Consider the following 24,624-nt stretch of genomic DNA (forward strand, 5'->3'; position numbering starts at 1 on the left):
GTTATTAGATAGAGAATTAATCTACATGAAATTCTCTATCATTTGATACCAATATTTCATGGTGAAGATGATTATGTGATGAGATTTCATGATTAAGGTTTAAGGAGGTTTAGTGATCTTGAAGAATTGATGAAGGATTTTTATGTTTTTGATGTTAGTAATTATTTCCAAAGCATGTATGATAGTTAAAATTAATTGTACATGCATAAATAAGGTTTGGCCATGTTAGGGATTATGAGAAGGATGAGATTTTGATTCAATTTGATGTTGTTATGATTGGAAATGCATGAATTTAATCATAGGAGGTTGAATTAATGATTGAAAATGAACAAAAATTTCCCCTAAATGATTTAGAGGTATTCAGCCATAAGAAATAAATTTGGCAGTGAGTTTGAAAATTCACCAGAAATTCTATAAAAATTATTTGGAGTGTATTTTTATATATTATGTTCTTATATCAATATAAGTTTTTTTAAAACAAATGAGGATCAATTTCAAGGTGTATACAAAAAGATATGAATTTTTAACCGAGGAAAGGTCAGAAAAACAGGCAGCAGATTCTGCACAAAACAGATTTTGTGGGTCAAATTTGAAATTCACCATAAATTGTACAAAATGAATTAGAAAGAGTTATTTATATGGATAGATTCGTATTCCAATATAGTTTTTAAAGAAATAAACAGAATTAAATTCCAATGTGTATATCAATACAGAATATTGATTTTCTAAAGGTAGTGCAAGTTGTCTGAATATGGAAATTTTAGAATTTAAGGTTAAATGGATTAGAAGATGAAGAGTAATGTTTGAAATGTTGAGGTATTGATTTGAACATTTTATTAAATGGCTGGAATTTTTATATTTAATGTACAATGAGCATAATGGTGAAGGACCATTATGAATTAAATGGAAAGGTTGAGGTGAATTCTAAAAAGAATTCATAATTTGTGGCTTATTTGTGTAATTTAGCAAAGATGAAGGGTTAAAGATGAAAATAAATATTCATGAATTTGGAAGAGTATTTTTGGGAAGTTGGAAATTATAATGGAAATGTGATTTAGTTGATATTGATTTAATCTCGATTTTTATATATTTTCAAATGTTAAAATCAGCTCATGCTAGTACGATACTAATATGTAGTTCGAACATTTTGTGTCATAATTTGGTATTGTCATAATACGATAAATCTAGCAATCCGAACGATCCGAAAGGAAAGGACAAAGCCTTGACTAGGACTATTGTATAAAAGTTCTGTAGTGAGGCAAAGGTGAGTGCAGTTATTTATTTAATTATTTTGATCAAGGACGACTTGCGATAAGTCAACCTCATTCAAATTTACAGTATGATTTATAAAGTTTATAAAGAATATTTTTATAATATTCTATATCAGTTTTATGAATGATTTAGGGTATGAACTACCCAAGCCTGATATTTTTATGATGGATTTATTATGATACATCAGCCCATTGTGTGTTATAGTGAGAACTGTTGGTACACTTGGCATGTCATTAGTTGAGTATTATCAGCTTTGATACATTCATGTATCAATGTTATCATATCATCTTTGGTACATTCGTGTATCAATGTTATCATATCAGCTTTGGTACATTCGTGTATCAATGTTCAGCACCGTTGGTGCTTATTCAGGTTATGATGGCACTGAAGTGCATCATATCTCAATATCAGTTACGATTTGCACCGTGTTGTGCATAGTGCGCACCTTACTCATGTATCTTATGTTCTCATAAATATGCATTGGGCTATGAAAATAAATATGCAAGTTATGAATGATTTCAATTTGACAGAAAGCATGGTATGCTTATTTTATCAGAATTTTCATGAGTTCATGGTAAAAAGAAACTTCAGGTCTTAGTGAAGAAATCGACTTGGATAAGTTTTTTTACCAGTTTAATGTTTTAGGTTGAATTATTTTATTTATGTTTATGATATTTTAAGATTTTTCTCACCTTAGATTATTACTGCCTCACTAAGTTATACTTAGCGCGTGATGATTTTCATGCGTAGGTTCTATTAAGGATAAGTACGATCAGTAAGGAGTTATCGGGGTATCTTTTTGGAAAAACATACATATCATCAGTATCAGTAAGACATCTATGATGTTTCTTTTGACTTATAGTGACATGTATAATTATGTCAGTAGTTTCTATTTATCGTATTTATTTTAAATAATTTGTAATAGTAAACAAGAACTATTTTAGTTTATTTTACTTAGTTTAGTTTTATCGGTATTTATGCATGACAAGAATTTATTACAATATTATGTTTTTAAAAGATTTTACGAAAAGACATGGTTTAGTAAAATTACTGATTAAATAATGATTTTATTTTTGTAATAAAAAATAAATTATAAGTTGAAATATACTTTAAAATATATTTTTAAAGTTAGAACAAAAGTGTTTTCAAAGGAAACAAATTTTTAGGAAAATTTCAGTTCAGTAAATGTTTCCAAGTTGATGTGACATTTTTTACTCATATATCGAGACATATATGGGTTAAGGGTGTTACAATTCTGTTGTTCATTTGAGCTTTATCAATCCTAACAATTAGTATACGAGATTGAATTATTAGAAGGTTTAACAACCTTGAGACGATCCTTATTGAAGATGGCTTCAACCTCTGGCTCCTACTATATTGAAGGCTCTCAACTGGTCAACAAGCCACCTTATTTCAATGGAACAAATTATGCCCATTGGAAGAATATGATGCTCTTTATCCAAGCTAACGATCTAGGAGCTTGGAACTCAATTATGAAGGGATACTCCATTCCAACCGATGAGATGGATGATTGGATTGATGGAGAGAAAAAGAAGTTCCAACTCAATGCAAAGGCTATGTACATTCTATTTTGTGCATTAGGCCCGAATGAATATAGAAGAGTCTCCTCTTGTTCAAATGTAAAGAATATATGAGACAAGCTTCAAGTCACTCATGAAGGAACCAATGAAGTGAGGGAAACCAAAATTAGTCTTCTCAATCATATCTATGAGAATTTCAAGATTAACCCGAATGAAGACATCAAAGCTATGACAGATAGATTTTTTGTGATTGTCAACGATCTTAAGGGATTTGGAGAAGTTATCCTCAATGATAAACTTGTGAGGAAGATGATTTATTCTCTTCCAAAGTCTTGGCAATCGAAGAAGATGGCGATCATCGAAGCTAAGAACCTAAAGTCTCTCACTCTTGATAAGCTAATTGGTTCTCTTTTCAATCATGAGTTGATGGTAAAGGAGGAAGAAGACAAAGAAGAAGAAGATGAAGTAAAGAAAAACAACAACAAGAATAAGGTAGGCATTACCTTCAAATCCACCAAAGAGAGTAATCAAGACTCAAGTGAAAAGGTGGATGATGAAGAAGAACAAGAGATGACCAAGCTCTTCAAAATATTCAAGAGATTCATGACTTCTAAGGAAGTGAATGATGAATCAAGCAAAAAGAAGGGTCCCCAGTGTGCTTTGAATGTCAAAGAATGGGGCATGCCAAGTATGATTGTCCCCTCCTAAAGGAGAAATGATCAAGTAAGAAGAAGAAATTTGTGGCGGCTTGGAGTGATGAAGATGACTCCAATGATGAAGATGAAGTAGCCAACCTATGCCTTATAGACATCGACGAAGATTCAATGGTAACTTCTAACTCTAGTGAATCAAATTCTTATTCTTTTAATAAGTTACAAGTTGCCTATGATGAATTTTATTTGGAATTTGAGACCATGAATTCCAAATATAAGAAATTGATTTCAAAATTTAAAGTTGAAAATGATTTTCTCTTTAATGCAAAACTGGATTTTGAAAAGTAAAATGAATTTTTGAAAAATGATTTTGAGCTTTCAAAAACCAAAATTGAAGATTTGGAAAAAGAAAATCTTGAATTGAAAGTTAAGCTTGAATGCTTAACAAAAGAAAAAGAAATCATTTCTAAAAACAATTCATCTATGTTAAAAATGGCAAAATGCTCACATTATCATTTTAATGGTCACAATGTGCATACTTGTTCTATAAAGAGACAAAAATATTTTAAAATTAGACAAGTATGAGTTCCTTTAACATTCTAGGACCCAAAGCAATTTGGGTACCAAAATTCAATTGAATGTCTCTTATAGGTGTGTTGGAGAAATGGTTATAAAGGTAAATGATTTCAATTGCTCTTGTCACATAAAAGAAGAATGGGTAACCTCTAACCTTAAAGCTTTTTAATTTTGTAAATTGGTTGCCTATTGATTTTTTATGCATGAATGATTATTGAACATGAATGATAACTTGTTATTTTCTATCTTATATATGTTAAAAATATGGTATGATGAACATTCCTTTTAAAATGATTTTTATAAAATTGAGTTCATCATAATGTTTGTTTTTGTCAATGTTTAAAATGTTTATTTTTTTAATTTTTTTCTTCACCTTAATTTGTTTTAAATGTGTGTGCATGTGTTCTTCATTGCCTATGATATCTCTCTAACAATTGATATCTATGTTAAATGCATAACACTTGAGAATGCTTTATGCTTATGAGTTATAACGTCTTATTTGTTGATATTGCATAAAGTATGTTTGACTTGGATTTATTGAATTTCATGTACTACTAATATGTTTTCTTTCCTATCTAATTGAAATTCAATATTCTTTTAAGTGTTAAACTTTTGTGTCAAAAGTTTTCTTGGAATGCTTGTATTGAGGGAAAGCTTTGATTTTTCAAATGATTCTATGCTAAAATTCGTAGTCACTCTCCATTATTGGTTTGAACCATTAAATATGATTTATTTTTATATAACAAAAAGGGGGAGAAATATAGGTTTAAAAAAATTCAATTTCTCAATTAAAAGGGGAGCTTTAATATTTTTCCAAAATTTCTCTTTTTCATGAAATATTTTTTAGGGAGAGTTTTACTAAAAACAAATTTTCAAATGTTTTGTTATATCAAAAAGGGAGGATTGTTGAACAATGTTTATAATATTTTGATATAACAAATTAAGGCAAAATGTCTTTGGACTTGATTGAATTTGTTCAAAGTTTTCAAAAATAATTCAAAGTCCCTTAAACTAGAATTTGAGCACAAAAGGTTTTCTGGGTACGTAATATCGTACTGTTCATGTGGTACGATACCAAAGGTAAGAGAAGTATCGATGCTCTCTAGGTAGTATCGATACTACCAATTATTTTCCAAATTGCTCAAATTCCATAATGCAAAATAGATATCGATACTCAAGGGGTACATATACTACTTTACACAGTGGTATTGATACCATGAACCATAGTATCGATGCTGGTCAAGCCCAACGGTAGTATCGATACTCATTAAAGGAGTATCGATACTCCATGTTCTGGGCAGTTTTACTTTTGCAAAAATTTCATCCCCAATGGCTCCAAAACACCCCAAACAGCTAGAAATGACCACAAACTCATTTCAACATATAAAAACAGGTTGAGGACACTTGAAGAAGGTTACAACACCTATCCAAGCAATAGAGATCAAGAGAAAAGCTCTTTCAATTTTTATTTTTCCTTTTCTCTTGTACATATGTGTTTGAGCTTATTGCAAATCTTTCAATTGTTTTTCTTGTGAGCTTAATTATTGTAAACACCTACATTTGTGAGGTTTTCTTGTTTACATCATTTAATCTTTGTAAAAAAGGGTGTGATTTTAGTTTAGCCATTGAAAAACTAAGGGTTTTGTAAAGGTTACTCTTGAGCCTAGAAAAAGAAAGAATAAATTAGTGAATTTGTTTGAAAATCCTTAGTGTGGAGCTAAGGTAGTGGATGTAGACTTGGTTTAGAAGTCGAACCACTATAAATCATTGTGCAAATTTTTCCTATCCTTTCTCCTCCATACCCAAAATTTTTCAATTGGCTAATTCACCCCTCTTGGCAATTATTCGGTTGTTTAATTGAGCTTCATCAATCCTAACATTATTCTAAATATCTCACTAATTATCAAAATATTGCCATTAGTTTGTTCTTTATTTATGCCAATTAATTGTGAGTATTTATCTAAAATAGTCATTTAATATATATATATATATATATATATATAAGTAATTTTTGGCCCGGTAGCATTTCACTAAGAATCTTGCCAGTTTAACATATTAGCTGAAAATCACTCCGTTCTATAAAAAGAATGTTATTGTTTCTCTCTTAATCTTAAAATTGACGTGTAAAAATACATACATTATGCTCATTGTCCGTACGGCCAAAAACTAAGATATATATGTGTATATATGGGTAAAGTATACAAATAATCCCTCCATTATAGAGTGATTCTTTGTTGAGTCTATCGACTATTAAAAGTTACAAAATGGTTTTTTGACTATAAGGTGTTTCTTGGTTGAGTCCCCTGGCTATTAAAAGTTACAAAATGGTTACCAAACTATTTAGTATGTTTCAAACTCGTAATTTTTCGTTAAGAAACTGACGACAGTCTGAGCTGGATGATAACCTAATGACTGAGATATGATAAAATCTGATCCCATAATCTCAGTCAACGTATTAACATCCAGTTCAGACTGTTGTAAATTTTTTAATGAAAAGGGACGAGTTTGGAACATACTAAATAGTCGAGTGATCATTTTGTAACTTTTAATAGTCGGTGACTCAACAAAGCAACATCCTATAGTCGAAGGATTATTTTGTAACTTTTAATAGTTGAGAGACTCAACAAAAGATTACCCTATAGTCGAGGGACTATTTGTGTACTCTACCTTATATTGTAATTATCAATATTTAATTCATTGACCTATATTTATAGTTTCTATAATATAAAAGGTTTTTTTCATGTAGTTTTAATTTTCTCTTTAAATTAATTTTCTTGTTTTAAAGTGTTGTTTTAGACGATGCTCTAATACCGTCATTGTTTTTCTTTCATTTTTTTATCTATAAGTGAACATAAGGTTTTTTTTTCCGTAGTCTTAACATTCTCTGTAAACACCAATTTTTTATCAAATACTCCACCAACTCACCATGCCTGGTTGCAGCAACCCCATGCCCTTATCTCCAATACCCTATGCCATTTACTTCTCCAAGTGAGCACCAAATCCTCACCAAATCAACAGCCATACATTTTTATTTGAAATGTAAAAAAAGGGTTATAAAAAACCCCAAACATATTGTAACGGAGGGGAAGGACCCCGATTTTCTTTTTTTCTCTAGAAAGATTGTAACATCCCTTCCCCATTATCAAAATCAATACAAAGCAATGCAACAACATTTCAATAAAAAAGGGTCTTTTTTCTTTTTTCTTTTTCAGCAGCCCATCTTTTTGTATTTTGGAATCAAAACTTCTTAGAAAAGGAAAAAACGTAGGCAGTTTTACCTTAGTTGAGTGGTCGTCGGTCTCAAGATCGTTCGTCGTTGACTTTGGATCAACAGGAGGTCGGCGTGGCTCCGTCGGGGTTGGGTTTACTTCGAGGGAGCTTTCGGCCGAAACTTGGGTTTAGTGAGAGAAAGAAGAGAGCATTTCGTCAAGGTAGAGCGGTCGGGTTTGAGGTTGGCCACCGTTTTGCGGTGGTCGGTGTTGTTCTTTCCATCTCGAGTTTTCTTTGTTTGGTGGCGCGAGGAGTGTTAGTGAGAAAGGCATGGCCGTTTAGGTGCTTTTTGGCTGCCTAAGATGTCGGTAGGAACGAGGAGGCCACCGTTGCTTGGTGGTCAGCGTCAGCATGGGCCCTAGGTCAAGGGTACGACCACCGTTCGTGAAACAGGGAGGAGAGTAGAAAGAAAGGGTCGGTTGAAGCTTTAGTTTAGGTTAGTAAATATGGGTTTCATATTAAATTTGGGTAAATCACACATTAGTCCTCCTATTTTAAGCTTATATTTACAAAATGTTACCAATTCTTAGGAGTAAATTACGCGTAGGTCCTTTTCGTTTGGCGTACTGTGCATTTAGGTCATTGTTTAGTGGATTAATCACCTATAGGTCCTCATAAATTTGCTCTATTTTTACAGTTTAGTCATTAAGTGCATATTTTGTTTATTTATTTCGATTTTGACATCATATTGCATTTTATTTCAATTTGGTCATCATCTTGGATTATGTTTATTTTGAAATAAGTCACTGATTTTTATTATGTTCATTCTAGCCACTGACTGATTATGTTCCTTTATTTATTTATGAATATGATACCAAATCTTTAATTTATGCATTTTGGTCACTACTTATTTCTGATTTGGATAACTATTTTTTATTTTATTACATTTAGGTCCTTTATTTTTGCAGTACTTTAATTTTAGTCCTTTAATTATTGCGCCTTATTTTATGTTTATTTTAGTATTTATTATTTAAGCTTTATTATTTACATTTGTAAAGTTCATTTTAGTATTTATTATTTAAGCTTTATTATTTAGCACTTTAGTTTTTGTAATGTTCATTTTAGTATTTATATTTTGTTTGCCGGTTCAACATAATATTTATATTTTAAGTATCGCTTGTTAATTAGTCAAAGTTTTATTTCCAGCATTGAATTGCATTTATTTTCCATTTTTACTTTAATTTCCTTTTTATTGTTTCTATTTGGTATTTTAAATTTACTTTCCCTTGCATGCATTTCAAATCATAATAAACATTTGCATTAATTTACTTTATTATATAGCTATATATAGCTATTTATTAAATGTAGATTCCTTTTAGTATCTATCTATTCATTACTAAGGATTGCTTTTTCATATGTTTACCTATATATATGTACGATATTTTATTGTAATATAATATTGAATGTGTTAGACATATATGTTTGTTCTGTACATTATTGGTTATAACTCCATGTAGCATTAAGTCCAAGCTATGGCTTTTTATATATGAATAGGTATAGCACTGTAGTATAATATATATAGTATGGCTTTAGACAATAATATGCATATGGTAGATATTTTATACTTATTTTACGTGTATATATATATTAAAGATGTTTTACTAAATCTCGAATTCTTGAGAGAAGTTACTATATTCTTTCAATTTAAGTTGGAAAGAGAAATATTTGTCATAAAGTATTTTAGGGATTATTTTTTCTTCGATTGGAAATATTGGAATATTTTCTATTTCTCCTTAGAATTTTCCGTTAAATAAAAAATTGTATGGTTGAAATTGAAATAATAGGATCATAACTTAAATTTATATTTGAATTCTTAGATTTCCACTATTAGAGACAATTTATAATTGACGGGTACCAATTTTGGGCATTGTGATGGTGCTTATCCTTCCTCACACGTAATCGACCCCCGAATCCTTTTTTATTAAAAAAAGAATAAATTTCTAGTTACACGTAGATCAATGCATCTTTTAAAATGATGTTTTCTTAAAAACTCTTTTAAAAGGCGGTTTATGGGTTTTTGACTTACCTAACCCAAACGGTCGATGGTGACTCCTCACATTTCAAAACCTTTTCAAAGAAAAATCCCCAACTCATACCAAGTTTTTCCCCGCCCGGGCGAAAAGCAGTGTCGATAGCTTGGCGACTCCGCTGGGGACTTAGTGGATCAAGCCCTAAATCGATTATATATTGTTTCTATAGTTGGAAATTGAGAATTCAGTTTTATTTAATTCACAATTCTTATGATTTCTTTCAATTTTTTTTATTTTATATCCTTGTATACTAATGTGTGTATTTGATTGATTTTCTGATGTTGAAATTTTGGATTCGTTTTAGCTCAATTTTAGTGTGGTTGTTGGTCAAAGGTTTAAGAATTTCTCCTCACACACAACACGTGCATTGCATAAAATAAGCTCTATACTCGAGCTCTTTCCCCTTTAAGTGGGAGTGAAAGTGACGTCTTCGTGAGAATTTATTTTCCGTGTCAGACCTAGCAAGTAGCTTTTGGGTTTTATATGCCCTATGTCTTCATGAGGATTTATTCTCCGTGTCAGACATAGGGAAATGTTCCCTCTCGAATTGAACTAGATTCGTTTAAGCCTATAATGTGTGAGGATCGAGGGTCTAACCACCCAAGGGGGCACCGACAAGGACAATTCGAGTACATTTACTCATAGAACCAAAACTATACATATAATAAACTGCAAAAACCCACCTGGTCTAAGACCATGCCGAAATTATGTCCATAGGTACCCAAATAAGTGTACACAAAGGAGAAATGAACTCTAACATTCACCTTTTAATTTATTCGATAGATTATTTTTGTATAAATGCATGTGAATTAGAAATTATGTGGTTAGGGTTTTAATTTCCTCTATGTGTTTTATTCACTGTATTTTATAGTTCATTTACCAGTTGAATTTAATCTTTTCATATATCACTAACATACATTTCTTCTATTTGATTATTATTTTTGCTAACATCTTTTCCTTCTCCTGTTGTTTTATTTTGTGTATAAACATGTTATTAATACCCGAGTTATTTATTAAAATTAGAAGGCTTTTAAAATGACAACGCCACACGAAGAGGTAGATATTTTTTTATCCATTTTGACATATTAGGACGTTGTGAGTTCTTTGAAAGTTGTTCTAGGATAATTACCTTGGAATTAACACATGTTTCATACATATCATGTCATAAAAGTTATTGAGTCTCGAGTTACAGTCGCATTAGAAGGCTATCAATATGGCAATGTTACTCGAAGAGGTAGAATAGAAATGCAAAAATGCATCAATGGTCCAGAAGTGCTCTAGGAAACAACTGAAGAGCTACATCAAGCGGGAATACATAAAGCTCAAATGATGTAGTAAAACAAGTTTTTTAAGGGTGCTACGACGATGTTGATACAACTAGCCAAAAAGAAGTAATATGTTTGAAGTCATCAAGCAACAATGATAACCAACACGAGACACTGGATGATGCCAGTCGCATATGGTTGCTCAACAAATGCATTTCTGGAAAAGAAGTCAAAGGGTTGAAATTTTCCATCAAGCCGGGAAATAGAAGACGAATGTTTCCTTGCACATTTGATGAAAATGTATGGAATCGAGCAATATGACATGATTTTTAGTTTCCATCTACCTCGGTGTATTGAGACATTGTATGTTCTTTAGAAGTTGTTTTATGACAATTACTTTTGGATCAATTCCTTTGTTGCATTTACATTTTGCATTACCATTTTTGTATATTTACATTTGCATGTGCATCTTCGCATCTTTGCATTAGCATCCATACATCGTACATTGCATAATATACATTGCATCTCAACGTTCATTAATCACGGAGCCTGGGATTAACCTGCGGAATCATTTGATGTAAATTGAAGTTACCCTTCGTACTTAGAAAAGAATTGAGAGCTAAAAATGTGATGTTAGTGATGTTTGAAGTTCGAGGCACATCATTGAGATCTGTGGGGCACCGAAGAGTAAGGTCCATAATTTGTTTGACCTAGGGGTATTGACATTTAACGTGTCATGAGACATTCTGGTACCTATAAAGAAAAAGTCCTTCCATTCACAGTGAAACCATATTGCACTGGCATTATCATGTTTGAACGTGTTTTTGTTTTTTCTTTGTATACTCAATAAATATTTTGTTGATTGAACTTATGTCATTTTCCAAGGTTATGAGCAATAAATCAAGTTTTAATCTTGTAATTCTTTGAATATTGAATGAGTTAAAAGTTATTTTACTACTTCATTAATTATATACTTTTGACAAACGACAAGATTATACCTTCCATACCCCACCCAAAGCCGAAAGAATCATTACTTGGTTTCTTACCCGAAATAACAGAGACCGAAACTTGACATCACTTCCCTCTGAAACAATAAAGTCATGCCCTTATCCTTCCCGAGGCACCAAATCCACACTTTTACCTTCCAGAGGTAACTTTTCCATAACATTACATTTTTCAGAATTATGACTTTAAAGTCACACATTTCCCTTCATAGACACAGAACTAGCATTCTTTTCCCAACTTCAATAAAACATGGAGGAATAAAGTACAAGATGTCTGCGTGTACGAGGACCATTCTTGCAAGAAAGACAAGATGGAGAGTTATAGATCAAGTTTTTGCAAGAGAATTTGAATAATTCAGGGCATCCTAGGAGCAAAGTGAAGTAGAAATAAAGGAAATCATTAAAATAATTCTATCATACATTAATTACATTAAGGTTAATCCTAAACACTCATCCCCTTGGGGATATCTCTTTTACAAGGAATTCTGTGTATGAGATGATGAACGGCTTTGTTTCATTTATCACTTCACAAAATATATATCCCTTTTTGTCCCTATTTGAGCCAATAGTATTTTTCTTCTGATTCAACCCTAACCAAGGATCACCCTCCACACTGGGGGCAAGGTGAAGAAGATCTGCTTCCAAGAATGAAATCCATCAATCCAGATTTTGTTATAGAGGCAAGTCATGGCGAGAAATAACAAGATACCACAAGGTGGACCAAATTCGAAGCGCTAGAAGATCAATTCGAGTTGATAACACAGAGATAAAAAATAAAAGATATAGCAAAAAGAAGAAAAAACATAAAAGAGAGAAAGAGAGAGAAAAGAAAAAAAGAAAAAAAAAGAAAGAAAAAAAAAAGAAAAAAAGAAAAAAAGAAAACAAATACTTCAAGATGATTGATTCAATAATCCTCAAACCGCAAGGTTGATCGAGTACGACTAGGTTGAAGATCCAGATTCAATAAGAAGATCAAGAATGTGATGGCATAGCAAGATGGAGATGAAATCTCGTGTGAAAATCCAAAAAATGGGTAGTCTAGAGGGATCCAGAAAAATAAAGGAAATGAAATGGTTATAGGCAGATTCAAATCAGGCAAAGCAAGATTAAAGACAACAAAACGAATTGATCCTTGGTTTGATAACCATTAAACACTTGTTTGGGCCTATTTATCATTTTCTTTCATAACCGTGAGCAGGGCCTATGTTACGTGCTTGAAAAGTCTCTTCTAATCATACATGGATTTCTAAGTGAAGATATTATCTTTAGATTTCATTTCGCACCTCAGGGTTAATTTTATTTGCAAAAAAATAGTTTTCTAAAATCTTTAATGCATGATAGGAAAAATAATAAAAGGAGGGTTCAAGACGTAAAATTTTAGATGAAGTATTGAAACCAAATGAGAATTCAAGTTGAAAACTTGAAAAGGTGGCTCGAATATGAAGATTGTCAACTATTGCACAGAAGATGATCTTATACATCTCTTGATGAAAAACTACACAACCCAAAGGCACTCACGAGGGCTTGGAACCAATGAACATTTTCGAAAGATAAGTATAATGGATACTGCATCAGATTAACAAACACCAGAATCAAGGACACAAGAAGCCAACCTGAAAAATATTACCTTCCCAAATCAACCTGAAACACATTACCTCCTCAAATTAATCTGAAACACTCTACTTTCCCAAGGTAGCCTAAGCTTTATATTAGCATTAATCCTTATACTTGTCAAATGTATATAATTTTTAAGGATTAAAAGATTATTTGATTTATTAAATATTCAATGAACTCTTGTGTTACAATTTGTTTTGATTGTGAGCCTGAAGAAAATGGCAGCATTTTTGAAATTTATTCATCAATATTTTTCACATTTCTATAATTGAAAGAAGAAGAGAAATATTTTCAAACAGGACAATCTTAATTGAAAAAGGTCTTTGAAGCTGGTGAGGCTCATTCTGCTTAAATTAGAGAAAAAGAACAAACGATGGCAGAATAATGAAGTATTTCACAATCTTGAAAGAAAAATAATTTGAGAGATCAGAGAGATTAGAGGATAGAACTTCTAACATTTCCTTGTGATGTCTTCAGTAACCCGTCAAGAAGCAGATGATCGCCTTAGTCGAAAAGGGGCACACATCTCATTTCATAGTAAAGATTCAAGAGTGAGACCATTAGAGATTAAGATCTTGGCACAAAGAGAGCCATGAGTACCCACATTGGGGCATTACTAAAACCAGATCTCGCTGAGATAACAAGATTCAAATCAAACAAACATAGTGAATGGCCTTTGCTGTTTAGGAGTGCCTGCCAAGGGCAGAATGAGGACAAGAAGAGTTTACCTCACTTTCCTGATATAACCATTGAATTAGAGTCAGAAAGACGCATCAAGACTATATGCCTGACCGCACGAGATCATTTCTTCTAAGACTGTAACGAAAAAAACCAAAGATAGAAGACAGAAAAAACACGATTGCACAAGATAATCAAATTACTCTCTAGAATATTGCAAGGTTAAATTGACAAGTTGCCATTGAGGCATAATCCATTCAATGATGATAAAGTGAAAGAAGATTGAGTTCTTCACTTTGATCCAAAAGAAGAATTGATGATCAACATTTTTGTATTCAAGAACCTCATGCAGTACATATAGATACATATCTATTGCATTTACATTTCATTCATCAAGGCATATTTTACAGATTTTCCAGGGAAAAAAAAAGAAAAAAGTCAGAATTCAAGCCTCAAATAGAGGGAATTGCATTAAGAGTAGCATAAACTCAGGAATTGAGGAACCCAATACACAACACAATCATCATTTTTGAAGTGGGGCATGTTACCCAGCTAATGTGTTTTTTTAGAAACTAAGTTTGATTTTCAGAAGTTTCTTGATGATTTTTAAGTGAGCTTTCAAAGAAACTAAGTCTGATTTTCAGAAGTTTCCTGATTATTTTAAATGAGTTTTTAAAGAAACTAAGTCTGATTTTCGGAAGTTTCTTGATCATTTTTAAATGATCTTTTAAAGAAACTAAGTTTGATTTTCAGAGGTTTCCTGATGGTTTTAAATGAGTTTTTAAAGAAACTAAGTCCGATTTTTGAAAGTTTATTGATTATTTTTAAATGAGCTTTCAAAGAAACGAAGTTTGTTTTTTAGAAGTTTCCTGATGATTTTAAAATGAGCTTTCAAAGAAATTAAGTCTGATTTTTAGAGGTTTCTTGACTTAATGAATTTGAAAGAAGCTAAGCCTGATTTTCAGGGGTTTCTTGATGTTTTCAAATGAATTTGAAAGAAGCTAAGCCTAATTTTTAGGGTTTCTTGATGTTTTCAAATTAATTTGAAAGAAGCTAAGCCTAATAGTTAAGGGTTTCTTGATGTTTTCAAATGAATTTGAAAGAAGCTAAGCCTAATAGTTAGGGGTTTCTTGATGTTTTCAAATGAATTTGAAAGAAGTTAAATTTGATTTTCAAGGGTTTCTTGATATTTTCAAATGAAATTTTATAGAAGCTAAGCCTAATTTTTAGGGGTTTTCTATGATAATTGTAAACGAAAGTTTTAAGAAACTAAGCTTGATTTTCAAGGGTTTCTTGATGAGTAAGTTCTTCGAGCCATCAATAAGTCTTTCGAGTGCGATGCTTAAATCCTTCGAGTCATCTGTAAGTCTTTCGAGCAAGATGATAAGTCCTTCGGGCCATCCATAAGACCTTCGGGCAGGATGTTTTCATATGATTTTCAAAATAATGAGAAATCATTTCCAAAGTTTCTCATTTAAATCTTTTCTGAAAGTTGATTTTTCTTGAAAAGTAAGAAAAATATTTCAAAAGTTTCTTAATTGATAAGTCCTTCGGACCATCAGTAAGGATTTCGAGCATGATGCTTAAATCCTTCAGGTCATCTATAAGTCTTCGAGCAAGATGATAAGTCCTTTGGGCCATCCATAAGACCTACGGGCAGGATGTTTTCACATGATTTTCAAAAAATGAGAAAGCAATTTTCAAAGTTTCTCATTTAAATCTTTTCTGAAAATTAATTTCGTTTGAAAAGTAAGAAAATGATTCACAAAGTTTCTTACTTAGTACGTCCCTCGGGTCACTAGTAAGTCTTTCGAGCATGGTGATTAAGTCTTTCAGGCCATCCATAAGACTTTCAAGCATGGTGCATTTAAAATGGACAGTAGAATTTGTAACACTAAAATGCTATCATGCATATATATTCAGGCATTTGCATAATATGAGCACATACATTCTTCGTATCAAGTTTTGAATATATGACAGGAATTCAAAGAGCCAACAAAGATTTCATTTCACAACTTCAGTAAAGAACCAGTCTATATTTTTCACCTTTGAAAGAAATAGATCTCAACAAAATTCGAGGACCTTTGAGCCCCCTTCAAACACAATTATTACTGACATATGATAATCTTTTGCAGGTTGAAAACTCTTCAAAGAAATGATAAACCAGTCAACATTTCCAGTGGAGATTCATAATAAGAAGAACTCATCCGATGAGGGAGAAGAAGTTCATAATGAGAAGAACTTGTTCAACCTTAGCTTGAATCATGGCATATGGAGTTGAATCAGCAACACCTCACTCGAGGGATCAACATTTCCAGTGGAGAGTTCATAATGAGAATAACTCATCCAATGAGGGAGAAGAAGTTCATAATGAGAAGAACTTGTTCAACCTTAACTCGATTTATCACATATAGAGTTGAATCAGCAACACCTCACTCGAGGGATCAACATGTTCAGGGGAGAGTTCATAATGAGAAGAACTCATCCGATAAGGGAGAAGAAGTTCATAATGAGAAGAACTTGTTCAACCTTAGCTTGTTTCCATCATATAAGGAGTTGGAACAACACCAACACTTCGTTCGATTTCATCACAGAATGAGGTGGATCAACATTTTCATTTCACTCAAATCCATCACATAAGGAGTTGGATCAGCATCACCTTGGGTCAACCATCATAGAAGATAGTGGATTGACATCCCCAGCTATGAGTTCATAATGAGAAGAACTCACCCGATAAGAAGAACTTGGAGCTCGAGTGTTTCGCAGTCTGATCAGATGAAAAAATTGGTACTTCATGTCTTTGCTCTATTCATGTTTCACATCAATGAGCAAAGAGGGGCAGCTGTAAACACCAATTTTTTTATCAAATACTCCACTAACTCACCATGCCTGTCATCAGCCATACCTGGTTACAGCAGCCTCATGCCCTCATCTCCAATACTCCACGTCATCTACCTCTCTAAATCAACACCAAATCCTCACCAAATCAGCAACCATACATTTTTATTTAAAATGTAAAAAAAGTGTTATAAAAAACCCCCAAACAAATTGTAATAGAGAGAGGACCCCGATTTTCTTTTTTTTTTCTCTGGAAAGATTGTAACATCCCTTCCCCATTATCAAAATCAATACAAAGCAATGCAACAACATTTCAATAAAAAAGGGTGTTTTTTCAGCAACCCATTTTTTGGTATTTTGGAATTGAAACTTCTTAGAGAAGGAATAAAGGTAGTTAATTTTACCTTAGCTGAGTGGTTGTCGGTCTTAAGGTCGTTCGTCGCCGACTTTGGATCGACAGGAGGTTGGCGTGGCTCCGTCGGGGTCGGGTATACTTCTAGGGGCTCTCGACCGAAACTTGGGTTTAGTGAGAGAGGGAAGAGAGCATTTTCGTCTTGGTAGAACAGTCGGGGTTGAGGTTGGCCACAACTTCGCGGTGGTCGATGTTGTTCTTTCCATCTCGGGTTTTCTTTGTTTGGTGGCGCGAAGAGTGTTAGTGAGAAAGGGGAGGCAGGGTGCTTTTCAACTGCCTAAGATATCGGTAGGAGTGAGGAGGCCACCGTTGCTTGGTGGCCAGCATTGGCATAGGCCCTGGGTCAAGGGTACGACCACTGTTCGTGAAACAGATAGGGAGGAGAGTAGAAAGAAAGGGTCGGCTGAAACTTTATTTTAGGTTAGTAAATATGGGTTCATATTAAACTTTGGGTAAATCACACATTAGTCCTCCTAAGTTAAGCTTATATTTACAAAATGTTCACCATTCTTAGGAGTAAATTATGCGTATGTCCTTTTCGTTTGGCGTACTATGCATTTAGGCCACTTTTTAGTGGATTAATCACCTATAGGTTCTCATAACTTTGCCTTGTTTTTACAGTTTAGTCATTAAGTGTCTGTTTTGTTTATTTATTTCGATTTTGACATCATATTGCATTTTATTTCAATTTGGTCATCATCTTGGATTATGTTAATTTTGAAATTGGTCATTGATTTTTCTTTATTCTGCTTCATTCTAGCCACTGACTGATTCTGTTCCTTTATTTATTTATGAATCTAATGCTAAATCTTTAATTTACGCATTTTGGTCAATACTTATTTCTGATTTGGAAGACTATTTTTATTTTATTACATTTAAGTCCCTTATTTTTGCAGTACTTTAATTTGTCCTTTAATTATTGTGCCTTATTTTCTGTTTATTTTATTTTAGTCCTTTTTCCTTGTTATACAATTTTCTGTTATTTTTTAACTTGAGCACTTTAATTTCCTTATTTACATTTGTAAAGTTCATTTTAGTATTTATTATTTAAGCTTTATTATTTAGCACTTTAATTTTTGTAATGTTCATTTTAGTATTTATATTTTGTTTGTCTGTTCAACATAATATTTATTTTTAAGTATTCACTTGTTAACTAGTCAAAATTTTATTTCTAGCATTGAGTTGCATTTAATTTCCATTTTTGCTTTAATTTCCTTTTATTTGTTTCTATTTGGTATTTTAAATTTATTTCCCTTGCATGCATTTCAAATCATAATAAACATTTGCATTAATTTACTTTATTATATAGCTATATATAGCTATTTATTAAATGTAGATTCCTTTTAGTATCTATCTATTCATTACTAAGGATTGCTTTTTCATATGTTTACCTATATATATGTACGATATTTTATTGTAATATAATATTGAATGTGTTAGACATATATGTTTGTTCTGTACATTATTGGTTATAACTCCATGTAGCATTTAAGTCCAAACTATGACTTTTTATATATGAATAGGTGTAGCACTGTAGTATAATATATATAGTATGACTTTAGACAATAATATGCATATGGTAGATATTTTTATACTTATATATATATATATTATAGATGTTTTACTTAATCTCGAATTCTTGAGAGAAATTATTATATTCTTTTCATTTCAGTTGGAAAGATAAATATTTGTCCTAAAGTATTTTAGGAGTTATTTTCTCTTCGATTAGAAATATTGGAATGTTTTCTATTTCTTCTTATAATTTTCCGTTAAATAAAAATTGCATGGTTGAATTTGGAATAATAGGATCATAACTTAAATTTATATTTAAATTTTTAGATTTCCACTATTAAAGACAGTTTATAATCGATGGGTACCAATTTTGGGCGTTGTGATGGTGCTTATCATTCTCCACACGTAATCGACCCCGAATCTTTTTTTATTACAATTTTTTTTTGGTTATACGTAGATCAGTGCATCTTTTAAAATGATGTTTTCTTAAAAACATTTTAAAAGGCAGTTTATGGATTTTAACTTACCTAACTCAAAAGGTCGATGGCGACTCCTCACATTTCAAAATTTTCAAAAAAACCCCCAAGTTGTATTAAGATTTTTCTCGCCCAGACGAAAAACGGTGTCGACATTCTCTAAATTAATTTTTTAGTTTTTTTTAGTTTTTCTCTTTTTACTTAATTTTATCTATTAATATTTAATTCATTGACCTATATTTATAGTTTTTATAACATAAGAGTTTTTTAAAGTATATATCATAAGACTTTTTTTTCGTAGTCTTAATTTTCTCTCTAAATTAATTTTTAGTTTTTCTTTTAAAGTGTCGTCTTAGGCAACAATCTAGTTTTGTTGTTGTTGTTTTTTTCAATATTTTTGCTTAATTTTATTTTGATTTATATTTAAATAAATATTATCTCTGTTTTGATTTCTTTTCTTTCCATTTATTCTTGGAGTGTTTATTTTTGTATGTTTTTATAGCACAATCATTCCCCTGCTTTTATGGTATAATTTTATCTATCATTATGATTGCTTGACGTTTCACGTTGTATTCATCGTGACGAACCTCCTAATCATTAAAGGTCGGCAATTTTTTATAGTTAGATCTCCTTTTGCGACAGTTTTTCGATAAATTCAGAACGATTCACAAAATAATGTTAGATTGATTCTCTCAATCTTCACACCTACATTATTATTGTATCTAGTTTAAATAGAGACAAAAAAATTATTGTTAGTTACCAAGTTTTATAGAAGATGAAGTATGTATTCAACATAAGGCTTTTGTTTTATTTTCTTCATTCCTTTTGAGTTTCCATGTTAGATTATCTTATCTCTGTTGTACCTCGGATGTCTATTTGATGAATACTTATTTTTTTTCAAAGGAAAATTAACCCATAAATTTAAATTAAATAATGCATAAATATATTACGGGAATGGTCTTTCTTGTCCCGTTAAATCAATTGATTATTGGTTAAATAATATATTTAATAAAGCAGATTTAAAAAAAAAAAAAAATTCTCCCAGCAGTAAAAGTGGTCTTTTACATCACAACTGATTTTTATGTTTTATATGCTCCTTCAAGGATAAGGCTATGGACATAATAAAGCAAAACAAACCCACAAAGAGCATACGCCTAAAACTCCAAGCATAAATCAACAGGAAAATACTCCACACTTTGTTTAGAAATCCATCAAGTTGCTAAGTGCAGATAACCTCGTAGTATTCAGAGCTTAAGAGCTTGAGCATGGTGGCGGATGTGATCATCAATGAAGGTGGAAATGAAGAAGTAGGAGTGGTCATAACCGGGCTGCAATCGCAATAACAATGGAGCATTCACACTCTTACATGCCTCCTCAAACCTGTGCGGCAAAAGTTGATCATGCAAGAACTTGTCATCCTGTCCCTGCACCGGACAAAAAAAAAACAATACAGACAAACATTGGTTGAGGAATATATATATATGGAATATTACGAAAGCAGACATATTTTCCACTTGATGGCATTTCCTTCCCTCACTCATCCTCAACTTAAGATGAATGCCTAAAAGGATTGTTCATACGATCCTTCTCAGCTTTTCAAATGATCATTTCTGACAGCAATCTAAATTGTAATCGTTTCTTGCAGATTTTTCTCGAACATGTATCGTTGTGAGATTAAAGAATTGTGTAAATTTTATTGATGTATAGTAGGGTAACCAGCAAAGGGAGCACTAAGACCGTAAAGTACTTCATGGTTATATCCAATTAGGATTTAATCACTCAATTTTTCTTAGGAAAAATAAAAATGAAAACTTAGAAAACATGTTTTTTTCTAATATTCCCCAAATAATCACTGATAAGTAGGCCGAAACAAGTACGTCTGACATCATCTACAGGGTCAAATACCGAAACTTAATAAACTTGAAAGAACTCTTGTATAGGAGGAAGGAAAAATAAGACATCTATGCTCCTTCCCACCCAAAAAAGAAGAGAAAAAAGAGTTAGATATGAGTTGTGTTCGGTAACATAGATAAGACATTCAGCTCTTACTTGATCGATTAAAATTGTAGCAGAAACATTATGAAACTTCGAGATCAGGTGAGTGGCATCATATTCCTGCAAGTTTTGAGGCGTATTAATCTCCACTACATGTAAAATTAGGTAAAAATGAAGGGCATTCATTAGTCATTTGGAACTTCACCTCCCAAGCAGCTTTTTCGTTGCCAAGATAATTTGTGAATGCCTTCTGACCCCAGGGGCAATTTGTAGGATTGACAATGGGAGCGAATGCAGACACGGACTGCAAAGTATAAACACAGGAAGGAGAAAGCAAGTAACTTAGCACAAGACCAAAAAAGAAAAAGAAACCCCAAGAAGTCACAAAACTAAAGATAAATTAAAATCTATAGAGCAAAATGAGCAAAAAGGAATGTCCGTCAACTAAACTACCTTATACTTATCAAGGTTTTTTAGATAGATTGTCAGAGCACCATGGCCGCCCATAGAGTGACCAGAAATAGATGCTTTTGATGTATCGAGTTGAGGGAAATTTTCACTCAGAAGTTTTGGCAGTTCTTTCACAACATAATCGTACATACGCCAGTTCTTCCACTTCTCTTGCGTAGCATTAAGATAAATCCGGCACCTAATTTAAAGTTGAAAAACAAGCAAAGATAATAGAACAGTGAAGGAAGAGGAGATAGCAAGTCAGTCAGAGAACAATATGCTTCCATTACATTGATATGCAACTACTCATGAACCAGCATAGAAAAATTATCGAATAATGCTCCATTAAGATTTGCAAATAGCTTTCCAAAAAGAGTAGTTATGCTATTGCCACAGAGGGGAAGTATAACAAAGATAGCATTTAAAACCTTCGGAAAGAAGCATTCTTTGAATGTGTTTGGATGAGGATGTAGAAGATGAGGGATTTTGAAACATTCTAACAGCCTAAATGTTTCTAAGATACTTATTTATTCAAACAAAATAATCATAAATGCTTTTATTTCAAAATACTAGCGTTTTAAAAATATCAAAATTCCCAGCTCAAAGAAATCTTGTATGCCTCAATTTACTTTCCTCCAGGAAGAGTTCCTATGAATTAAACCACGAGAGATAGAACAGTCTGATACTAGATAAAACGTTTATGATTTACCATAACAGATATCTGAAAATTCAAATAACAATCCAAATGCCACATACCTACACCAAAATCCCAGCTGTCTGCCTCTCCTTCCACATTCAGACCTCCTATAGAATAAGCGGGGAAAAAGGGAACTCAGCACCGTATATTTAGTAGATAAATGGCAATTTGAAGAATATAATTTGAAATCATAAATGCTAATCAGTTGCAGTAAGAAACTAAAATTCCAATTTTCATTTTCACTTTAAAAAAACTGATGTCTTATACACAAACCATATTTAACTTTATTGCCTTAAGAAGTTTGATTGTATATTTGTATCATGCCCAAAAGAAAAAGAAAATTGTGAAGCACAGGAGAATAAGTAACTTTAAAACTGATAAAGATGGAAGTTCTAATTCAATTCCATAGAACGATTCCGTGACGACAACAAAGGGCATCAAGTATCTCATAAAGCTCTGCAAACCAGGTTTTGTGAGATTTTCAGCAAACAAATAGATTCACAGGGACGGCTACTTGTGTCATGGTAATAGAAATAAGCATGTAACATGGAACAGTATCGAATAAGCTAAGGAAACATCCTGAAGATTTAATATTGAGTAAGATTCTCCATCAGAAGTATTATCATTAGGGTGGGTTTTTTTTTTGTCAAGCAAAAGGGTTAGAGGATTTAACTCAGTCAAAGCTGCACAAAGGTTATTGATACCGTAATCAAAATCTAAAAGGATATGACAGGGTCAGGATAATTAGGTTGAACCGAGTCACAATCCCGTAAAGAGGGAGAATGAATGAGCAGGATCACAATCAAGTCAATAACCTTTTAGCCCGATAATCAGCAATTGAAGTATCTAAGCCAGAAAAATCATCTCAACGATTAGCTAAAAAATGACTTACTTGGAGATGTATCAGGGGCAATTAGAGCCACACCCTCAGCTGAAGCGGCACGCTGAGCTCCCGACTTGATTATGAAATTTTCATCGGAGCAAGTAAGCCCTGAGAGCCAATAAAGTACCTGCTCAAAGATGAATGCAAGACTGTAAGATTTGGAAATCTCATAGAACCTAAATGTACCTGAAAAAAAAAACCAACATAGCATAAATGATGCCAATAAAGACTTGAAATACAAAGATACAAGGCATACAATCACACAACCAGAGAAATGAAAGCAGCACTTTTGGCCAAGGCAAAACATAAAACTAAAAGGGAAAATCCACATAAATAAGTGAGCAGATTAACAAGTGACAGCATGTAGTAGTCAATATATGTAAGAATAAGATCGAAGAACAAAAGGGCGTTGATCATCAACCCTTCCAACATAAATCATAGGCTTACATAGCAAAATAAAACCATATTTTCTACACCTCATCAGCAAATAACAGTCAACACATACAAAAAGCTTTGACCATTCACATTAAAAAACTGAAAATTGCAATAAGATTGGGAATAAACCCATCAAAGAGAGGGGTAAAGGGAACATACAGGGAATTTGTGGGAAGGGGAAGGAGGAAAGTAGATATGGAAAGTCATGGAACAGCCCAGGGTTGGACTGAAATGCTTGTATCTTTTGTTGTAACCTTCGAACATCTTCGAACTGCTAATCTCTGTTGGTTTGGTCTCCATCTCTTCACTGTCTCCTTCTCTTAGCTACCACAAAATGCTTGATTCTTCTATTGATTACATTTGGATATATCAAGCACATGAGTGTATTGTGTATTGCTCTCTGGTGAAGCTTGAACAACCCATTCTATCACATTGTGACCTAGGTGAGCCCAATTCTGTAAGGCTTAGACAAAGAAAGGGTCTGGGTCCATAATTGCACAAATTTCGTCACTTCTAAGAGAATAGTTGTAACATTGTACTTGATTAATTTCGATTGAAACAATTTCCTTTAAATTTTTAAATAGGTAGCCTACACTGGAGATTCATTCATCCTTTTTGTTTTGGCCCGTCTTATTTTGATAATCGTTTCTTTAAAAAAAACATTATGTTTTGGTTAAATTTTAACTTAACTCCTAAATTTTAGATAGAAAATTTATTTGATCTTAAACTTTATATAAAATATTAATTTAACCCTTGTATTTTAGATAAAATATCAATATGACCCCTGAATATATTCTAAATTTCCTTCGTTGACTGTCGTTTATCATTTTTGTCGAACACCTTCAATTTCTGTCATTGATCACTATTGGTCGCCATGATTGTTGGACCACCCCATTGCCAATGTTCTTTACAAGTAAATTCCTATTTATTATGGTGATACCTAACATGAGCGTATATGATATACCTTATGAGGATAAGAGAATTGAGGAATAAATATTCTTATTTATGAAGAAAAATTTATTA

General features: G+C 32.3%; 1 protein-coding gene across 1 annotated transcript; it reads right to left on the reverse strand.

Moving 5' to 3' along the window:
• Positions 1 to 20,185: 20,185 nt before the first annotated feature.
• LOC120116919 (S-formylglutathione hydrolase-like) lies at positions 20,186 to 23,943 on the reverse strand. The gene is made up of 7 exons (XM_039137303.1): positions 23,761 to 23,943; positions 23,176 to 23,293; positions 22,339 to 22,390; positions 21,590 to 21,785; positions 21,342 to 21,440; positions 21,191 to 21,256; positions 20,186 to 20,565 (listed from the first exon to the last, which is right to left on the reverse strand). The coding sequence occupies exons 1-7, from the start codon at positions 23,899 to 23,901 to the stop codon at positions 20,386 to 20,388; spliced, it is 852 nt and encodes a 283-aa protein (XP_038993234.1). The 5' UTR covers positions 23,902 to 23,943; the 3' UTR covers positions 20,186 to 20,385.
• Between the last annotated feature and the right edge of the window lie 681 nt (positions 23,944 to 24,624).

The sequence above is a fragment of the Hibiscus syriacus genome, unplaced genomic scaffold (assembly GCF_006381635.1).
Source record: "Hibiscus syriacus cultivar Baekdansim isolate YM2019G1 unplaced genomic scaffold, ASM638163v2 tig00110307_pilon, whole genome shotgun sequence".
Lineage (NCBI taxonomy): Eukaryota > Viridiplantae > Streptophyta > Magnoliopsida > Malvales > Malvaceae > Hibiscus > Hibiscus syriacus.

What these genes read in the sequence shown, in the direction of transcription:
- LOC120116919 (XM_039137303.1), bottom strand. Translation starts at nt 23,901, where the DNA reads ATGGAGACCAAACCAACAGAGATTAGCAGTTCGAAGATGTTCGAAGGT. An exon ending in ACGAAAAAGCTGCTTGGGAG is followed by an intron (nt 21,257 to 21,341) that starts GTGAAGTTCCAA and finishes CAAAACTTGCAG; the next exon opens with GAATATGATGCCACTCACCT. An exon ending in CTACAATTTTAATCGATCAA is followed by an intron (nt 20,566 to 21,190) that starts GTAAGAGCTGAA and finishes TGTCCGGTGCAG; the next exon opens with GGACAGGATGACAAGTTCTT.